Source organism: Triticum urartu, chromosome 2A (genome assembly GCF_056163025.1).
Source record: "Triticum urartu cultivar PI428250 chromosome 2A, HENAU_Tu73, whole genome shotgun sequence".
Taxonomy (NCBI): domain Eukaryota; kingdom Viridiplantae; phylum Streptophyta; class Magnoliopsida; order Poales; family Poaceae; genus Triticum; species Triticum urartu.
Window position 1 is genome coordinate 710,156,765 of NC_141874.1, and position 20,821 is coordinate 710,177,585.

The 20,821-nt window shown below is 44.4% G+C and overlaps 1 protein-coding gene across 2 annotated transcripts; it reads left to right on the forward strand.

Annotated features, from left to right (window-relative positions):
• Positions 1–14,303: 14,303 nt before the first annotated feature.
• LOC125539926 (protein FAR1-RELATED SEQUENCE 5) lies at positions 14,304–20,719 on the forward strand. Of its 2 annotated transcripts, none has more exons than XM_087545058.1 (8): positions 14,304–16,590; positions 16,805–16,845; positions 16,969–17,151; positions 17,234–17,308; positions 17,410–17,484; positions 17,572–17,625; positions 17,740–20,403; positions 20,505–20,719. In XM_087545058.1, exons 7-8 carry the CDS (start codon positions 18,879–18,881, stop codon positions 20,600–20,602), a joined length of 1,623 nt encoding a protein of 540 aa, XP_087401184.1. In that variant the 5' UTR covers positions 14,304–16,590; positions 16,805–16,845; positions 16,969–17,151; positions 17,234–17,308; positions 17,410–17,484; positions 17,572–17,625; positions 17,740–18,878; the 3' UTR covers positions 20,603–20,719. The 2 variants fall into 2 exon arrangements, with proteins under 2 accessions (XP_087401184.1, XP_048559418.1); XM_048703461.2 differs by having other exon boundaries at positions 14,472–16,590; positions 20,508–20,719.
• Positions 20,720–20,821: the final 102 nt, after the last annotated feature.

Sequence of the window (20,821 nt, forward strand, 5' to 3'; positions counted from 1 at the left end):
TAGACAGGCAGGGCCACTGCTCCGACGACAAAATCGCTGATCTGAAGTAAGATTATGCAGAGACGTATGATTGGTTAGCCTTAATATAAATTTCCATGACATTGACAAATTAGACTTTCCTGGCTATAGTATATTTGTCTATTCAAATAAATATTCAATCTGGATGTTACTCATAGATCAATTTAATGTCATCTTAGGCCAACACGCGAGTATCAATATAGACACCGCCGGCTCAATAGTTTTTGGTTACTGCAGGTCCTAAAGCGCAATGAAGGACTTTTCTCTTTTATATATGAAAAGGAATTGCTAAGAGATAAATCCTATGTCCATACTCCAAGTACTTTCCTCGGTTTATCTTTCAGGGAAATCATTTCTTCAGATTGAACCTATGCACTTTGCCTTCATAATGTGTAACTCGGGTGTGTTATTACAGGTTGCAGACTTTTAGAGTATGTATCTTCAATGATTATTACGTCTGGAATACACCTACCCGACCCTTTCCTGCAAGTGATTTGTAGTTTTCTGGTACCAGATCCATCTTATGACTGTCTTTACAGATATTTCCTGCAAGCGACTGTTTTTTTATTACAGTATGCATGTATTACATTTTAGGAATGCAGTATAACAAGTTCATTTATTCTTCTAAGCAATAGCTACTTAATTTGCATATCCATGTGATGATCATGTAACATGTCATTTTTTATGCTTAGGATGATATATATCAGTGAAGAAATTATATATATAGCTCAACAAGAAGATGAGAGCACTGGCTATGTACGGCCAAATGAGGCTATGATTGAAACAATTCTTACTAATGTTTTCAATTGCTATTCTGCAAAAACTCTTACAAAGAATGTGAAGAGCACTATAGCTTTATGAAGAATCATGAAACAAATCGTTTTTTTAGTTCCACTCTTCTATTGGGGTGAAATCCTTTTTACAAGTTACTTCCTTGTTATGCCTCGTATATTTACAAAAATCACAATCATTTGAGTGAAAAAAATAGACGGGCGCAGCAACGCGCGCCGACATGGTCTAGTGGGATTTAAATGGGCTGCATAGATGCTACATCATTGTTTCACCCACCCCACCAAATGGACTAAAAAACAAATGGACTGACAGCTGGGTCCACGACCACAGCCCAGTTTTTTTGTGATTTGCCAAGTAAGTCGCTTTGTCAGGCCTGTTGGGCTGCAAATATTTCAAGACAATGAGATCTTTTATTCGGCTGGCTGAGAAAATGTCCCATCAGTAAGGAGAAATGGGTTGTACATTTTTAAAACACATCAAACCGACAATTAGTTTCAAATATCTTTTTTTCATTTTGAGATTCTAAATTACATTAATTTTTATGCGTGGAGAATTTGTTGGATTTTATATTGATATACATTTATTTTTCAAATCAGTTTGAATGTGAGTCGAAATTTCGGGATTAAAAACAGTTCGGACCACACCGAAATATGCAAAATTTCGTATAATTTTTAAACCGTGGCCACAATATGGGCTGTAATGCTAACAAAAAGAATATGGGCTCCAAAAAACCCTTAAGAATTAGCAAATGGGTTGTATGCTGTTTTCAACAGATTTGAGGCTTTCCTAAAAAAAGGTTGACGCACAAGCAGTGACTATTGGATGGCCATCCAACGGCCGTCGTGCTTCTTCAATCTCCGCTCTTCCTGCTCCAGCCGCTCAAACAGGCGCCGGCGGGACTGCCTGCTCCCTCCTCCCCACGGCCGGCTCTGCTGCCGCGCAAGCCTCACCGCCCCACCGTACTCCCATCGCTGGCCTAGCCATCCCTCTACTCACCCACACCTACTGTTATTCTTCGACGATGGCAGACGAACCAGTAAACCCTCGTACAGTCGTACTCCCCTCCGTGTGGGAAACAACTGCCGAGTCTTCCTGCCTCCGTGTCATTCCCTTCCTAGGCCTCGCCGTCGTCCACCACCCTGGTGCTCTCGGCGTGGCCTGGTCAACGTGGTCAACGACAGACATGCATCTGAAGTGGACTTTACGTGGAGAGGCCGACAGCTGGGTCCACGGCCGCACGCAAGGAAATGCCTCCTTATTACGCGCAAAATAATGATTCCTCCACCTGACATCAGGGACCCACCGAAAGGGCCTTTGTATTTCACGAAAAAAATGTTACTGCCGCTGACAGCTCGGACCCACCAGCTATATCTTCGCACGCAAGGACGTGCCTCCTTATTACGCACAAAAAAATGAATACTCCCCCTGTTAGCTGGGACCCAGTATAGTGGCAGGCTGACTTGTGGGCCTACTAAGTTGACGGGGACGGAGGGCTTTGTCAACTTAGTCAATATGCACGATTCTAGCTCCAATGACCGTACGATGTCCATCCAACGGCCGTAGTGCTTCTTCAACCTCTGGTCTTCTTGCTCCAGCCGCCCAAACCAGCGCCGGTCGTGCCTCGTGCTCCTGCCTCCCGTGGCCGGCTGCGATGCGGCGGAGGCCTCACCGCCCCTACTACTCCCACCACTAGTCAGGCCATCCCTCTACTCACCCACACCCCCTGTTATTCTGCGGCGACGGCAGCCTCACACCGCAGCGAACCAGTGAACCCTCGTACTCCTCTACGCGTGGGCATCCACTGCTGCATCTTCCCCGGCTCCGCGTCGTCCCCTTCCTAGGCCTCGCCGTCGTCCACCACCCTGGTGCTCTCGATGCGACGTGGTCAACGTGGTCAAGGAACGGCTTCCATCGGACGTGGACTGTACGTGCAGAGGCCGACAGCTGGGTCCACGGCCATAGCAAGGAAGTGCCTCCTTATTACGTGCAAAATAATTATTCCTCCACCTGACAGCGGGACCCACCGGACGGGCCACCGTATTTCGTGAAAAAAACGATTCCCCCTGACTGCTGGGACCCACCAGCTACATCTTCGCACGCAAGGAAGTGCGTCCGGGCAAAAAAAACAAAACGATTCGCCCCCTGACTGCTGGGACCAACCAGCTACATCTTCGCAGGCAAGGAAGTGCCTGACAGTCGGGACCCACCTGGTTGAAGCATACGTAGCATTGTCATTCTGGTCGCGAACGTGTACGTACATACTGGTCGATGTAGAGGCGTGCACGTGTCGTAGTAGAGGCGCGCACATGTCATAATAGAGGCGCGCACGTAGCATTTACACGTACGTACAACGGCCAGGGTGCAAGAAAGAAAATACGGCCACGTATGTGTACATACGGGCGGGGTCTCGAACGCCTACTCGCGCATACGTACAGCGACGGCTCGTGTACATGGCTAGGTCGGAACGGACAAACAGCATCGTCGTTGTGTTCATGGGGAGGCAACGGAATGCGTCGTGTTCATGGGGAGGCAACTGAATGCGTCGTGTTCATCGGGAGGGCTTGGACGAAACAGGCGATGGAAACGAGGCCTGGAGTACCGCAGAACGGAGGAAACGGCCTTGTGTTCGACCGGCCACGTTCGAAACGGGGTCCTGTTCATCGGAAGGGGTCTGGCGTACCGCAAAACGAAGGAAACGGACCTCCTACGGTCGAAACGGGGGTCCTGTTGATCGGGAGGGGTGTGGCGTACTGCAAAACGGACGAAACGGACTTGTGTTGGAGCGCTACGGTCGAAACAGGGGTCCTGTTCATCGGGAGGGGTGTGGCGTACCGCAAAACGGGACTCCACGGGATACTGTTCATCTCCACCATCGACCCCCTCCAGCGTCCACGAGCTACTGTTCATCCAGCCTCCACCGCGCGCTACTCCACCGGCTACTGTTCAACCACCCCTCCACCGTCTACTGTTCATCCAGCCCTCCACACCACGGGGTCCTGTTCAACCACCCCTCCACGGGCACCCCTCCACCGTCTACTGTTCATCCAGCCCTCCACACCACGAGGTCCTGTTCAACCACCCCTCCACCGTCTACTATTCATCCAGCCCTCCACACCACGGGGTCCTGTTCATCTACCCCTCCACGGGCACCCCTCCACCGTCTACTATTCATCCAGCCCTCCACCACACCACGGGGTCCTGTTCATCCAGAGGCAACGCCATCGCTCACTATTCATCCAACCCCCCCCCCCCCCCCCGCCCCCGCAACGCTCACTGTTCATCCCATCGATCGGCTTCAGTTAGCAGCAGTAGCGAAGGAATCGCTCGATCGGGTTCAGTTAATAGCCATCGATCGATCGCTCGGGTTCAGTAACGCGTAGCCTGCAGTGCAATCGCTCGGGTTCAGTTAGAGCCCAACGCCTCGCTCGGGTTCAGTTAGAGCCAACTCCTCGCACACACGCGCGTACGTGTACGAGAGAAACGCGCATCACTCGGCCCCCGACCTCCCACCGTAACCGGGAACTCCCCGAAATTTTCCTCCCCCTCGCTTCTACCATGGTTTTTTCCGTCATGGACGGCCCAAAGAATGTCATGCAGCTGCGTCTCCGGCCCGCCCAGGACGAAAAGCCCATTTTCTGTCATGATTTTTTGTCATAGAAGTAGGAGCCCACCACATCTATGATGATACCGGGTTTTGTCACAATTATCGTCATAGAAGTGTCATATGTATGACAGAAAAAAAATTCATTCGACCCAAAATGTCACGGATGTGTCTTTTTTTTGTAGCGACCCTATGTCACCTAGATACTCCAATGTCACCTCAAGTATCCGCGGGTATGATTATACGATATGCATCACACAATCTCAGATTCATCTATTCAAACCAACACAAAGAACTTCAAAGAGTGCCCCAAAGATTCTAACGGAGAGTCAAGATGAAAACGTGTGCCAACCCCTATGCATAGGTTCATGGGCGGAACCCGCAAGTTGAGCACCAAAACATACATCAAGTGGATCACGTGATATCCCATTGTCACCACAAATAAGCACGGCAAGACATACATCAAGTGTTCTCAAATCCTTAAAGACTCAATCTGATAAGATAACTTCAAAGGGAAAACTCAATCCATTACAAGAGAGTAGAGGGGGAGAAACATCATAAGATCCAACTATAATAGCAAAGCTCGCAATACATCAAGATCGTACCACCTCAAGAACACAAGAGAGAGAGAGAGATCAAACACATAGCTACTGGTACATACCCTCAGCCCCGAGGGAGAACTACTCCCTCCTCGTCATGGAGAGCTCCGAGATGATGAAGATGGCCACCAGAGAGGGATTCCCCCCTCCGGCAGGGTGCCGGAACGGGTCTAGATTGGTTTTCGGTGGCTACGGAGGCTTTTGGCGGCGGAACTCCCGATCTATTCTGCTCCCCAAAGTTTTTAGGGTATATGGGTATATATAGGAGGAAGAAGTACGTCGGTGGATCTCCAGGCTATCCACGAGGCAGGGGGGCGCGCCCAGGGGGTGGCGCGCCCCCCACCCTCGTGGGCATCCAGGGACTCTCCTGGTCCATCTCTGATACTCCGTGGGCTTCTTCTGGTCCAAAAATAAGTTCCGTGAAGTTTCAGGTCAATTGGACTCTGTTTGATTTTCCTTTTCTGCGATACTCTAAAACAAGGAAAAAACAGAAACTGGCACTGGGCTCTGGGTTAATAGGTTAGTCCCAAAAATAATATAAAAGTGTATAATAAAGCCCATAAACATCCAAAACAGATAATATGATAGCATGGAACAATCAAAAATTATAGATACGTTGGAGACGTATCAGCATCCCCAAGCTTAATTCATGCTCGTCCTCGACTAGGTAAATGATAAAAAGAGAATTTTGGATGTGGAATGCTACCTAACATATTTATCCATGTAATTCTCTTTATTGTGGCAAGAATATTCAGATCCATAATTCAAGAAAAAAGTTTAATATTGACATAAAAATAATAATACTTCAAGCATACTAACAAAGCAATTATGTCTTCTCAAAATAACATGGCCAAAGAAAGCTATCCCTACGAAATCATATAGTCTGGCTATGCTCCATCTTCACCACACAACGTATTTAAATCATGCACAACCCCGATGACAAGCCAAGCAATTGTTTCATACTTTTGATGTTCTCAAACTTTTTCAATCTTCACGCAATACATGAGCGTGAGCCATGGACATAGCACTATATGTGGAATAGAATGGTGATTGGAGAAGACAAAAAGGGCGAAGATAGTATCACATCAACTAGGCGTATCAGCGGGCTATGGAGATGCCCATTGATAGATATCAATGTGAGTGAGTAGGGATTGCCATGCAACGGATGCACTAGAGCTATAAGTGTATGAAAGCTCAAAAAGAAACTAAGTGGGTGTGCATACAACTCGCTTGCTCACGAAGACCTAGGACATTTTGAGGAAGGCCGTCATTGGAATATACAAGCCAAGTTCTATAATGAAGATTTCCCACTAGTATATGAAAGTAACAACATAAGAGACTCTATCATGAAGATCATGGTGCTACTTTGAAGCACAAGTGTGGTAAAAGGATAGTAGTATTCTCCCTTTTTATTTTCTTTTTTTGGGCCTTCCTTTTTTTATTTGGCCTTTCTCTCTCTTTTTATTGGGACAATACTCTATGAATGATGATCATCACACTTCTATTTATTTACAACTCAATGATTACAACTCGATACTAGAACAAAGTATGACTCTATATGAATGCCTCCGGCGGTATACCGGGATGTGCAATGACTCATGAGTGACATATATGAAAGAATTATGAACGGTGGCTTTTTCATAAATACGATGTCAACTACATGATCATGCAAAGCAATATGACAATGATGGAGCGTGTCATAATAAACAGAACGGTGGAAAGTTGCATGGCAATATATCTCGGAATGGCTATGGAAATGCCATAATAGGTAGGTATGGTGGCTGTTTTGAGGAAGGTATATGGTGGGTGTATGATACCAGCGAAAGGTGCGCGGTATTAGAGAGGCTAGCAATGGTGGAAGGGTGAGAGTGCGTATAATCCATGGACTCGACATTAGTCATAAAGAACTCACATACTTATTGCAAAAATCTATTAGTTATCGAAACAAAGCACTACGCGCATGCTCCTAGGGGGATAGATTGGTAGGAAAAGACCATCGCTCGTCCCCGACTGCCACTCATAAGGAAGACAATCAATAAATAAATCATGCTCCGACTTCATCACATAATGGTTCACCATACGTGCATGCTACGGGAATCACAAACTTCAACACAAGTATCTCTCAAATTCACAACTACTCAACTAGCATGACTCTAATATCACCATCTTCATATCTCAAAACAATCATCAAGTATCAAATTTCTCATAGTATTCAATGCACTTTATATGAAAGTTTTTATTATATCCCTCTTGGATGCCCATCATATTAGGACTAGATTCATAACCAAAGCAAACTACCATGTTGTTTAGAGACTCTCAAAATGATATAAGTGAAGCATGAGAGTTCATATATTTCTTCAAAATAAAATCACCGCCGTGCTCTAAAAAGATATAAGTGAAGCACTAGAGCAAAAGACAAACTACTCCAAAAGATATAAGTGAAGATCAATGAGTAGCTGAATAATTATTTAACTATGTGAAGAATCTCTAATTTCAGATCTTGGTATTTTATTCAAACAGCAAGCAAAACAAAAGAAAATAAAATGACGCTCCAAGAAAAACACATATCATGTGGTGAATAAAAATATAGCTCCAAGTAAAGTTATCGATGAACGAAGACGAAAGAGGGGATGCCTTCCGGGGAATCCCCAAGCTTAGGCTCTTGGTTGTCCTTGAATATTACCTTGGGGTGCCTTGGGCATCCCCAAGCTTAGGCTCTTGCCACTCCTTATTCCATAGTCCATCGAATCTTTACCGGAAACTTGAGAACTTCACAACACAAAACTTAACAGAAAACTCGTAAGCTCCGTTAGCGAAAGAAAAAAAAACACCACTTTAAGGTACTGTAATGAACTAATTCTTTATTTATATTGGTGTTAAACCTACTGTATTCCAACTTCTCTATGGTTTATAAACTCTTTTACTAGCCATAGATTCATCAAAATAAGTAAACAACACATGAAAAACAGAATCTGTCAAAAACAGAATAGTCTGTAGTAATCTGTAACTAACGCGAACTTCTGGAATCCCAAAAATTCTAAAATAAATTTCTGGACGTGAGGAATTTATCTATTAATCATCTGCAAAAATAATTAACTAAATATCACTCTCCAATAAAAAATGGCAGCAATTTTCGTGAGCGCTAAAGTTTCTGTTTTTTACAGCATAATCAACAAGACTTTCCCCAAGTCTTCCCAACGGTTCTACTTGGCACAAACACTAACTAAAACATAAAAACTCAATAATAACAGAGGCTAGATAAATTATTTATTGCTAAACAGGAGCAAAAAGCAAGGAACAAAAATAAAGTTGGGTTGCCTCCCAACAAGCGCTGTCGTTTAACGCCCCTAGCTAGGCATGATGATTTCAACGATGCTCACATAAAAGATAAGAACTGAAACATAAAGAGAGCATCATGAAGAATATGACTAGCACATTTTAAGTCTAACCCACTTCCTATGCATAGGGATTTTGCGAGCAAACAATTTATGGGAACAATAATCAACTAGCATAGGAAGGCAAAACAAGTATAACTTCAAAACTTTAAGCACATAGAGAGGAAACTTGATATTATTGCAATTCCTACAAGCATATATTCCTCCCTCATAATAATTCTCAGTAGAATCCTGAATGAATTCAACAATATAACCAGCACCTAAAGCATTCTTTTCATGATCTACAAGCATAGATATTTTATTACTCTCCACATAAGCAAATTTCTTCTCATGAATAGTAGTGGGAGCACACTCAATAAAATAACTATCATGTGAGGCATAATCCAATTGAAAGTTAAAATCATGATGGCAAGTTTCATGGATATCATTATTCTTTATAGCATACAAGTCATGACAATAATCATCATAGATAGCAACTTTGTTCTCATAATCAATTGGAACCTCCTCCGGAATAGTGGATTCATCACTAAATAAAGTCATGGCCTCTCCAAATCCACTTTCATAATTATAATCATCATAAATAGGAGGCATGCTATCATCATAATAAATTTTCTCATCAAAACTTGGGGGACAAAAAATATCATCTTCATCAAACATAGCTTCCCCAAGCTTGTGGCTTTTCATATCATTAGCATCATGGATATTCAAGGTATTCATACTAACAACATTGCAATCATGCTCATCATTCAAATATTTAGTGCCAAACATTCTAATGCATTCTTCTTCTAACACTTTGGCACAATTTTCCTTTCCATCATACTCACGAAAGATATTAAAAAGATGAAGCGTATGAGGCAAACTCAATTCCATATTTTTTGTAGTTTTCTTTGATAAACTAAACTAGTGCTAAAACAAGAAACAAAAAGATTTGATTGCAAGATCTAAAGATATACCTTCAAGCGCTAACCTCCCCGGCAATGGCGCCAAAAAAGAGCTTGATGTCTACTACACAACCTTCTTCTTGTAGACATTGTTGAGCCTCCAAGTGCAGAGGTTTTTAGGACAGTAGCAAATTTCCCTCAAGTGGATGACCTAAGGTTTATCAATCCCTAGGAGGCGTAGGATGAAGATGGTCTCTCTCAAGCAACCCTGCAACCAAATAACAAAGAGTCTCTTGTGTCCCCAACACACCCAATACAATGGTAAATTGTATAGGTGCACTAGTTCGGTGAAGAGATGGTGATACAAGTGCAATATGGATAGTAGATAATGGTTTTTGTAATCTGAAAATATAAAAACAACAAGGTAACTAATGATAAAAGTGAGCACAAACGGTATTGCAATGCGTTGAAACAAGGCCTAGGGTTCATACTTTCAGTAGTGCAAGTTCTCTCAACAATAATAACATAATTGGATCATATAACTATCCCTCAACATGCAACAAAGAGTCACTCCAAAGTCACTAATAGCGGAGAACAAACGAAGAGATTATGGTAGGGTACGAAACCACCTCAAAGTTATTCTTTCTGATCGATCTATTCAAGAGTCTGTAGTAAAATAACACGAAGCTATTCTTTCCGTTCAATCTATCCTAGAGTTCGTACCAGAATAACACCTTAAGACACAAATCAACCAAAACCCTAATGTCACCTAGATACTCCAATGTCACCTCAAGTATCCGCGGGTATGATTATACGATATGCATCACGCAATCTTAGATTCATCTATTCAAACCAACACAAAGAACTTCAAAGAGTGCCCCAAAGATTCTACCGGAGAGTCAAGACAAAAATGTGTGCCAACCCCTATGCATAGGTTCATGGGCGGAACCCGCAAGTTGATCACCAAAAGATACATCAAGTGGATCACGTGATATCCCATTGTCACCACAGATCAATGTTGGGAATATCACTTATCGGGAACTTATCGGTCGACCCATGATAAGGGGTAAATCAGCCAATTTATCGGCATATCGGCCGATTTATCGCCATATCAGCTGATTTATCAGCCGATTTATCTTATCGGTCTGACAGCGGTAAGCGATAAATCGGCTGATTTATCGGCATATCGGAAGATATCTTAAACAGTGCCACAGATAAGCACGGCAAGACATACATCAAGTGTTCTCAAATCCTTAAAGACTCAATCCGATAAGATAACTTCAAAGGGAAAACTCAATCCATTACAAGAGAGTAGAGGGGGAGAAACATCATAAGATCCAACTATAATAGCAAAGCTCACGATACATCAAGATCGTACCACCTCAAGAACACGAGAGAGAGAGAGAGGAGATCAAACACATAGCTACTGGTACATACCCTCAGCCACGAGGGAGAACTACTCCCTCCTCATCATGGAGAGCATAGGGATGATGAATATGGCCACGGGAGAGGGATTCCCCCCTCCAGCAGGGTGCCGGAACGAGTCTAGATTGGTTTTCGGTGGCTACGGAGGCTTCTGGCGGCGGAACTCCCGATCTATTCTGCTCCCCGAAGTTTTTAGGGTATATGGGTATATATAGGAGGAAGAAGTACGTCGGTGGATCTCCAGGCTGTCCACGAGGCAGGGGGGCGCGCCCAGGGGGGTGGGCGCGCCCCCACCCTCGTGGGCAGCCCGGGACTCTCCTGGTCCATCTCTGATACTCCGTGGGCTTCTTCTGGTCCAAAAATAAGTTCCGTGAAGTTTCAGGTCAATTGGACTCCGTTTGATTTTCCTTTTCTGCGATAAAAACAAGGAAAAAAACAGAAACTGGCACTGGGCTCTGGGTTAATAGGTTAGTCCCAAAAATAATATAAAAGTGTATAATAAAGCCCATAAACATCCAAAACAGATAATATAATAGCATGGAACAATCAAAAATTATAGATACGTTGGAGACGTATCTGTTAGCAATTGCCGCATTTTATGATTATGAAATTTGGCAAATGGATGTCAAAACTGCATTCCTTCTTGGATTTATGGAAGAAGAGTTGTATATGATGCAACCGAAAGGTTTTGTCGATCCAAAGGGAGCTCACAAAGTGTGCAAGCTCCAGCGATCCATTTATGGACTGGTGCAAGCCTCTCGGAGTTGGGATAAATGTTTTGATAGTGTGATCAAAGCATATGGTTTTATACAGACTTTTGGAGAAGTCTGTATTTACAAGAAAGTGAGTGGGAGCTCTATAGCATTTCTGATATTATATGTCGATGACATATTGTTGATTGGAAATGATATAAAATTTCTGGATAGCATAAAAGGATATTTGAATAGGAGTTTTTCAATGAAAGACCTCGGAGAAGCTGCTTATATATTGGGCATCAAGATCTATAGAGATAGATCGAGACGCTTAATTGGTTTTTCACAAAGCACATACCTTCACAAAGTTTTGAAGAAGTTCAAAATGGATCAAGCAAAGAAAGGGTTCTTGCCTGTGTTCCAAGGTGTGAAGTTCAGTAAGACTCAATGCCCGACCAGTGCAGAAGATAGAGAGAAAATGAAAGATGTTCCCTATGCTTCAGCCATAGGCTCTATCATGTATGCAATGCTGTGTATCAGACCTGATGTGTGCTATGCTATTAGTTTAGCAGGGAGGTACCAAAGTAATCCAGGAGTAGATTACTGGATAGCGGTCAAGAACATCCTGAAATACCTGAAAAGGATGAAGGATATGTTTCTTGTTTATGGAGGTGACAAAGAGCTCGTCGTAAATGGTTACGTCGATGCAAGCTTTGACACTGATCCAGACGATTCTAAATTGCAAACCGGGTACGTGTTTTTATTAAACGGTGGAGCTGTCAGTTGGTGCAGTTCTAAACAAAGCGTCATAGCGGGATCTACATGTGAAGCGGAATACATAGATGCTTCAGAAGCAACAAATGAAGGAGTCTGGATGAAGGAGTTCATATCCGATCTAGGTGTCATGCCTAGTGCATCGGGTCCAATGAAAATCTTTTGTGACAATACTGGTGCGATTGCTTTAGCAAAGGAAACCAGATTTCACAAGAGAACCAAGCACATCAAAAGATGCTTCAACTCCATCCGGGACCAAGTCCAGGTGGGAGACATAGAGATTTGCAAGATACATACGGATCTGAATGTTGCAGACCCATTGACTAAGCCTCTTCCACGAGCAAAACATGATCAGCACCAAGGCTCCATGGGTGTTAGAATCATTACTGTGTAATCTAGATTATTGACTCTAGTGTAAGTGGGAGACTGAAGGAAATATGCCCTAGAGGCAATAATAAAGTTATTATTTATTTCCTTATATCATGATGAATGTTTATTATTCATGCTATAATTGTATTAACCGGAAACATGGTACATGTGTGAATACATAGACAAACAGAGTGTCACTAATATGCCTCTACTTGACTAGCTCGTTGATCGAAGATGGTTATGTTTCCTAGCCATAGACAAAGAGTTGTCATTTGATTAACGGGATCACATCATTAGGAGAATGATGTGATTTACTTGACTCATTCCGTTAGCTTAGCATAGGATCGTTTAGTTTGTTGCTATTGCTTTCTTCATGACTTATACATCTTCCTGTGACTATGAGATTATGCAACTCCTGTTTACCGGAGGAACACTTTGTGTGCTACCAAACGTCACAATGTAACTGGGTGATTATAAAGGTGCTCTACAGGTGTCTCCAAAGGTACTTGTTGGGTTGGCGTATTTCAAGATTAGGATTTGTCACTCCGATTGTCGGAGAGGTATCTCTGGGCCCACTCGGTAATACACATCACTTAAGCCTTGCAAACATTGCAACCAATGAGTTAGTTGCGAGATGATGTATTACGGAACGAGTAAAGAGACTTGCCGGTAACGAGATTGAACTAGGTATTGAGATACCGACGATCGAATCTCGGGCAAGTAACATACCGATGACAAAGGGAACAACGTATGTTGTTATGCGGTTTGACCGATAAAAGATCTTCGTAGAATATGTAGGAGCCAATATGAGCATCCAGGTTCCGCTATTGGTTATTGACCGGAGACATGTCTCGGTCATGTCTACATAGTTCTTGAACCCGTAGGGTCCGCACGCTTAAAGTTCGATGACGGTTATATTATGACTTTATGTGTTTTGATGTACCGAAGGTAGTTCGTAGTCCCGGATGTGATTACGGACATGACGAGGAGTCTCGAAATGGTCGAGACATGAAGATTGATATATTGGACGACTATATCCGGACACCGGAATGGTTTCGCTCATGGGCCCAATTGGTGGAAGAGGAGAGGCGGCCAAGGGGCAGCCGCGCGCCCCTCCCCTCCCAAGTCTGAATTGGACAAGGAAGGGGGGCGGCGCCCCTCCCCCCTTTCCTTTCTTCCTCTTTCTCCTTCCCTCTCCTCTCCTACTCCAACATGGAAGGGGGAGTCCTAGGACTCCTCATGGGGCGCGCCAAGGGTGGCCGGCCCCCTCCCCCTCCTCCACTCCTTTATATACAGGGAGGGAGGCATCCCCCTAGAGACACAACAATTGATCCCTTGGATCTCTTAGCCGTATGCGGTGCCCCCCTCCACCATAATCCACATCGGTCATATCGTAGTGGTGCTTAGGCGAAGCCCTGCGTCGGTAGAACATCATCATCGTCGCCACGCCGTCGTGTTAATGGAACTCTCCCTCAAAGCTCGACTGGATTGGAGTTCGAGGGACGTCATCGAGTTAAACGTGTGCAGAACTCGAAGGTGCCGTGCGTTCGGTACTTGATTGGTCAGATCGTGAAGACGTATGACTACATCAACCACGCTGTGCTAACGCTTCCGCTTTCGGTCTACGAGGGTATGTGGACACACTCTCCCCTCTCGTTGCTATGCATCACCATGATCTTGCGTGTGCATAGGAATTTTTTTGAAATTACTACGTTCCCCAACAAAAAGGACGTGGTCGGGGACCGTCTGGGGGGCTGACTTGCGGGCCCAACCATCTGTGTGCATTGACTAGGGTCGATGGGAGGTGGTTGGACGGCCCTCACGCGGGGCCCGAGGCGAACGCCAAGACGCCGTGAGCCCGTCCGTTCGTTGTCCGTGTGACCACAAAGCTCGCTCAACTATGCGCTTGAAATGGGTCAAGCCGGACAAAATACAGACACAATTTAAGATTGGGATGTGTGTTGGGCCGGCTCATCTGTCAGTTTGGGCCCAAACGGACAGACCCAGACAATACGGGGTCTACGTTGGAGTTGGCTTAAAACCCAGGCACAATTCCCTTAATATGTTGAGCGAGTGTATTATGGGCGTGTCTTATCTTTCAGCGATATAGTCAGATGAATGTTCCTTTTTTGCGATGGGTTTTACGTTTTGGACTTGGTGTGCATGTGTGTAAGCTGAGAGGTTGATAATTCACCACCGAAAAAGGGTTTCCTCGCGCTTTGTATTACAAAGCAACAACATCGATACAACCAACGATAGGTGTTGGGACGGAAGCAGCACAGACACGTCCAAAAAACGAAAGAGAAAATACAAAAAAGACAAATGCCGACAACAATGGATCAACTGAAATGAAGAAGCCTCGCGCCCACTGCGCCCACCGGAGAGCTCACACCAAGCTCCTAGACTTCGAAGCGCTGGTACCAATCAACACCTCTAAGAAGGGACACGGCGATGACAACGTTGCTGCCAAGGATTTCTCCCGGTATGTGGTGAGGAGAAAGGAAGGGTAGCCCTCGACGCCCTCCAGGAAGGTCCGGCGGCACCCTCAGGCGCCATCGCGTCGGTGTCGGACAGGCCGACAGGGATTTTTCCTGATCCCGACCATCACTCGGGGCGCTCTGGAACACTCCAACATACCGCCCACCACCTTGCACGAGCACGATCTTGAAGCCATCCATGTCGTCTCTCACCACGTCACCGCGAAGTGAGGCCTGCACAATGAAGGAGAAGAGACGCGACTCGGGGCAGCAGTACCGTTGCCCTGCAGGAGGGCACGTCCTCCACCGTCAACGCCGGTACCCGACCGGACGCGCCAGCGGGAGCAAACTAGGCCCAGCTGGGCTCCGAAATGCCCGTGAAGCCCCCACCGGTGCGCTGCAGAGAGCATGCCGTCGGCGTCGCCGCCCCCCGTCCAAGCTTCCCCTCCACAGCGCACAGGAGCCAACGAGGACGCGCCGAAGCTAGCCCGCTAGAACCCAGATGGGGAGGTCCCAGATCTGGACCAGGGACACACCGCCAGCCACCCCGCGATGCTCGGCCGCCCCGCCGCCAAGAGAAGCGCCACCACCACACTGGTCGCCGGCCACCACCACCAGGACGCTAGGCAGCAGTCAACCGAGCCGCACCGCCGTCGTCCCCCTGCCCTGGAAAGAAGAGTCGCATGCGGGTAAAGGAGGTCTCACCGCCGCCAGCACCACCCGGGCTAGATTCGGGGATGCCCACCTGCAGCGGCGGCGGCGGGGGGAGGAAGGAGGGGGGTGGAGGGAAGGGGCTGAGTGCTCGGGCGTGGAAGGGGAAGGAGTACCTATCAGTGTTTTCGAGCTCTTAGAATGTTAGTTCATGTCCATAATTCACACTCGGCTTTTTTCTTGGGTGTCTAGGGCACATCTAGATGTGCTCTAGTTATTGCACATCTAAGTGAGTGAATCAAGCATAAAGAGGGAAAGAAAAAAAGAAAGAAAATATCCACACGAATCTCAACATAAGATCAAGGGAGCGCCTGGAACTCAGCTAGCTGAGTTATAGTATGGTCTCAATCACCTGATGTCAGCTGATGTCATTGTCTAGTTGTCTCAGCCCGTTTTCTTTTTCTATGTGTGGCGGAAGCCCGTCTTGTTGTTTTGTCGGCCCGTTTTCTTTTTTTGACTTGAAAAAGCCTGGAGGCCCAAGTTGTTATCCCGGCTGGTTGTTCCAGGTGTGTTGATGGTTTTCTCTGTTGATGGTTTTGCCTCCAGGACACCTGAGGTCACGTGCCCCCAGGGAAAAAGAATCCAATGCCCCCGGCTGTTTGACGCCCTTCTCCCCCATCCTCTGTTCTTCCTCCTGGCATCCACACCTCCCCACCCCATAACCCCGCCGCCAGCAAACCCCAGAACCCTAGATCTATCCCCTTGAATCAACCAACAATGGAGAGGGAAAAAGTGAACTTGCTGTAGCAAAATTCAGAGTTTCAGACTTCTCCATAGAGCAAAGGAAGGGGAATCAGTTTTGAAAGAAAAAAGATGGATGCGGGTGCTGGTAAAGGGGCGCACAGGACTCACCATGGTATGTTTTTGATTGCCTCTTTGCTTTGCCTATTTTTTGTTCTTTGAGTCCTTGTTCAATCAGTTGTAACCTTGACAGCAAAAAAAAGAAAATCTGTCAGGTTTTTTGATTGCAAAGCTTGATTTCTTACTCCTCTCTTGGTCAGAGTGTTAGAAAACTAGAACAAAGAACCAAAAAGCTTGTCTGATCTTTATATTTGTTACTCACACTGCAGCTACTGCAGAGGAGTATGGAGACTACCTGCTTGCCAATCAGGTCAGTTCCTCCTGGGAAGAAGGCCTGCTGAGAAAAATAAAGGAGACTCAGTATCAAAATTGATTTGCCCCCCCCCCCCCCCCCCTATTCAGAAAAAGTTAATGACAAGATGTTTTTTTGCAGTTATCTATGTATCATGAGCGCCAATTTGATTTGGAATGTGGTCAGTCGAGCACGATGCCTGGGAAGTCGTTGCAACAATGGGTGTCGCAAGAAGTTGGTCCTCTTGGCTATAACTACAATGAAATGAACAACACACAGACAAACTCTCCTATGATTAACATGACCAACAGGATTATGCCCGAGGTAAAAACAAACTAAAATACAGTAGATTTTGTAGGGCTGTGTTTATATTGTACCTTGGCTTAACTCTTCCAGAATTTTGCAGTTGTTTCTGCAGAGGAGTCCAAATGCTGAAGCCTCAAGAACCCATCCTACAGAAACAACAAAAATGCAGCCAACTGTGAGTGCCAAAAACACATCAAAAAGAAAGTGTCGACAGAAAAAGAAAAAAATGTTACATGATCATCATTAAAAACATGCTTTTTTGATTTTTTTTAACAGGGGGTGAGCTTCATGAATGTATCCGGCGATGCACCTATGTCATACATGCAACTGCTGCTTGCTGCTGAACAAGAGGTTTGACCTTTCTTTCCTCTGTTGAAACCGCAAACCAACTACTAATTAGTCAGAACAAAAAAAATGATCATCTACATTCTCTGGCAGGGGGCAAAATATTTGTTGTCTCAATCATAGGAAGAACGCCTAGTTCGTACTGAGGTTTGTTTTGTACATGAACTTATGTAAAAAGAAAAATGAAAAAAAATTGTATCAAACTTATATACTATTATGTCGTCGCTGATGAAAAATTCTGTTATTGTGAAATGCATTCAGAATGACATGTTCATGATAACTGGCCGCTATGGAAGAGGAACATCAGAAGAACCAAGGCAAACAAATCATGATAACACAGGGCGAGTTTTGGTTGAACAAAATCAGGAGCCTTCCCCGTTTGTTGACAACACAAATATACAAGGACTGCATGATTTGATCTGGGAAACTGATGAACCTGATTGTGCACAGAAGCAGCCTTCAGACAATGAACTTGACAGTGATAGTGAATCAGATCATAACCTTGGACTGCATCAAAGAGAAGGTGATATGGATGTTGATATTGTGGAACAACAACATAACAATGAGACGGGAGTTCAAGTTGAACAACTTTCACAAGATGACATCCTCATATTTCTTGAAAATGAAAGCATAAAAAATGCTCAGACTTGCAGCCATGAAGTTCGTAGCCATCATGTGCCAACTATTGACATGGTTTTTGACAACCAAGAAGCAGCTTATAGCTTCTACAACGAGTATGCAAGCATATGTGGTTTCTCTGTAAAGAGGGCAGCATCCTTTTGTGCAAAAAAGGAAGGTGGCAATGCACCAACAAGAATCACTTTGAAGTGTAACCGATCTGGACGTGCAATTGGAGAGGAAGAAAAGGAAGCAAGGTTGAAAAAACGACGAGAAACTAGACAGGCAAAAACAGGCCAGGTCCCGCGTGAGAACCCCAGGAAAAAGAAAACAAACACCATTGAGATAACTGGTTGTAAGGCTCAGCTTATTATCACAAAGAAGGCAGACAAGTGGGTTGTTACAACAATCAACCTCGAGCATAACCATGAGTTGAGCCCTCATACAGAGTCAAAGTACCTCCGTTCACATAACTACATGACAGAAGAGGAGAAGATCCTTATCCGTACATTCAATGCTATGAAGCTACCAACAAGGAAAATAATGACCATCCTGAGCTTCTTGAGAGGTGGCAACACTCCTTACACTAAGAAACACGTCAGCAATGTGAGGACATCAATTGGCAAAGAAACTAACCAGAATGATATGATGCAAGTACTGACTTACTTCAGGAAAAGGCAGGCGGAAGATCCAAGGTTCTATTATGCATTTAAGACAGTTAAAGTTTCTGATGAGGCAAGCAAAGTGTTATGAATTTTCTGGGCTGATGGCTACGCAAGAAAATGTACGACTTGTATGGTGACTGTCTCAGCTTTGACACAACGTTCAAGACAAACAGATACAACCTCCCGTTTGCTCCATTCGTTGGGATCACAGGTCATAGTCAGAACTGCTTGTTTGCTTGTTCTATCATCCAAAATGAATCAACTGACACTTTTAAGTGGTTGTTTGAGACTTTTCTTCACTGCATGGGAGGCAAAAGTCCAGTGACGATTATAACAGATGAAGGTGCGGGCATGAAATCGGCAATCCCGATGGTTTTTCCCAACTGTGTTCACAGGCGTTGTCTCTTCCATATAAAAAAGAAATCTGAGGAAAAATGTCCTAGAACATTTGCAGCACATGAAAACCTACATGCTGATTTCAGTGACATCATACACAACTCGCTGACCGAAGGAGAGTTTGAAATGTTGTGGCCAGATATGATACAGAGATATGGTATACAAAAAATCAGCTATTTCAACATTATGTGGAAGAAGAGAAGGAGGTTTGTTCCTGTCTACTTCAAGAAGAATTTCTTCCCATTCATTCATTCTACTGCAAGAAGTGAAGGGACAAATGCTATTTTCAAGGACAACATAACTTCAACACATAGTGTGATATGCTTCCTGGAAGAATATGAGAGGATATCTCACAATATTCAAGATAATGAGAGAGAACAAGACTCCATAACTAGAACAACAAAGCCAACTTTCTGGTCTCATAGTGAACTTGAGTATCAGGCAGCATCTATGTACAACCGAAAGATCTTCTATAGGTTCCAAAAGCAGCTGAAATTTGTTGTCAATTTGCATGTTGAAGAAGTTGTGAGGAATGTGAGATATGAAGTATACAAAACAGAAATGCTGGCTGCAAAGGATTTCAGGCAAAGGAGATTTGTTGTCGATGTGAACATCCAAAATCAGGAATTTAGTTGCATATGTGGTAAATTCTTGAAAGACGGAATTGTGTGTAGTCATGTCCTGAGGGTTCTTTCTCATCTGAACATGTCAAAACTTCCTGAAAAGTACTACATCGACAGATGGAGGCCAAAAGATACAAAAGACATACGAGACAGGCGGTTCAATGTGCCTGCTGAGCTAACTGCTGGGAGTCAACACTTGAGGTACACACTTTTGTCCAACAGGCTCAACGATATGGCCTCTGATGGCGCATCAACAAATAGAAAATATCTATATGTTGTTGGGGAGAGTGAGAGGGTGCAACAGAGATTGGATGAGATGACTAAAGAAGATAAAGCTGCTGAAGCTGAGAAAACAAGTGTTGGACCAAAGAATTCAGAAGTTCCACTCACAGGCCCGCATCCAGATGGTTATGGGGACAACCTGCAAAATCCCGATGTTGCTATCTCAAAAGGACGTCCACAATCAGGGCGATACAAAACCTTCATGGAAACTTTGCGTGCGAAACCAAAAATTCACTGTAGCCGATGTGGTTCCGAAACCCACAACATATCTACTTGCATAGTAATTGCTGATAATGTTGCCAAGGCACAGCGACAAAAAAGCACTCAAAAACGTGCTTCAGGTCCTCTAGATTTTTTTTCTCTGTTTTGTTAAATTTATGATTTTTGTTTCTCTGTTGCCCACTTGCAATTCTAAGAAAGTTTGCTCTTATTGTGTTGGTAGCAGGCTCGATGACAGCAGCAAAGACCGATAAACCATCAGGTGGGCGGACGAAGAAGAGCAAGACACAAAGCACAACAACAACAGGAGACAGAGACTGACTAGGCTATTTGAAAAAAAAATATTGTAATAAATATAGCATTTTCATATGTTTTGGGATGCAAAATAACGCATGGCAAGAGAAGAAAAAACTTTATAACTGTACTTTGTTTAGTTCATGTTGCTGCATCTGATGTTGTTTCCCCCCTTGATGTATGAATTCTGTCCAAAAAATGTGTGTGTTTTTGGAAACAACCTACAAATTTTTAGAAAGAGGGTCA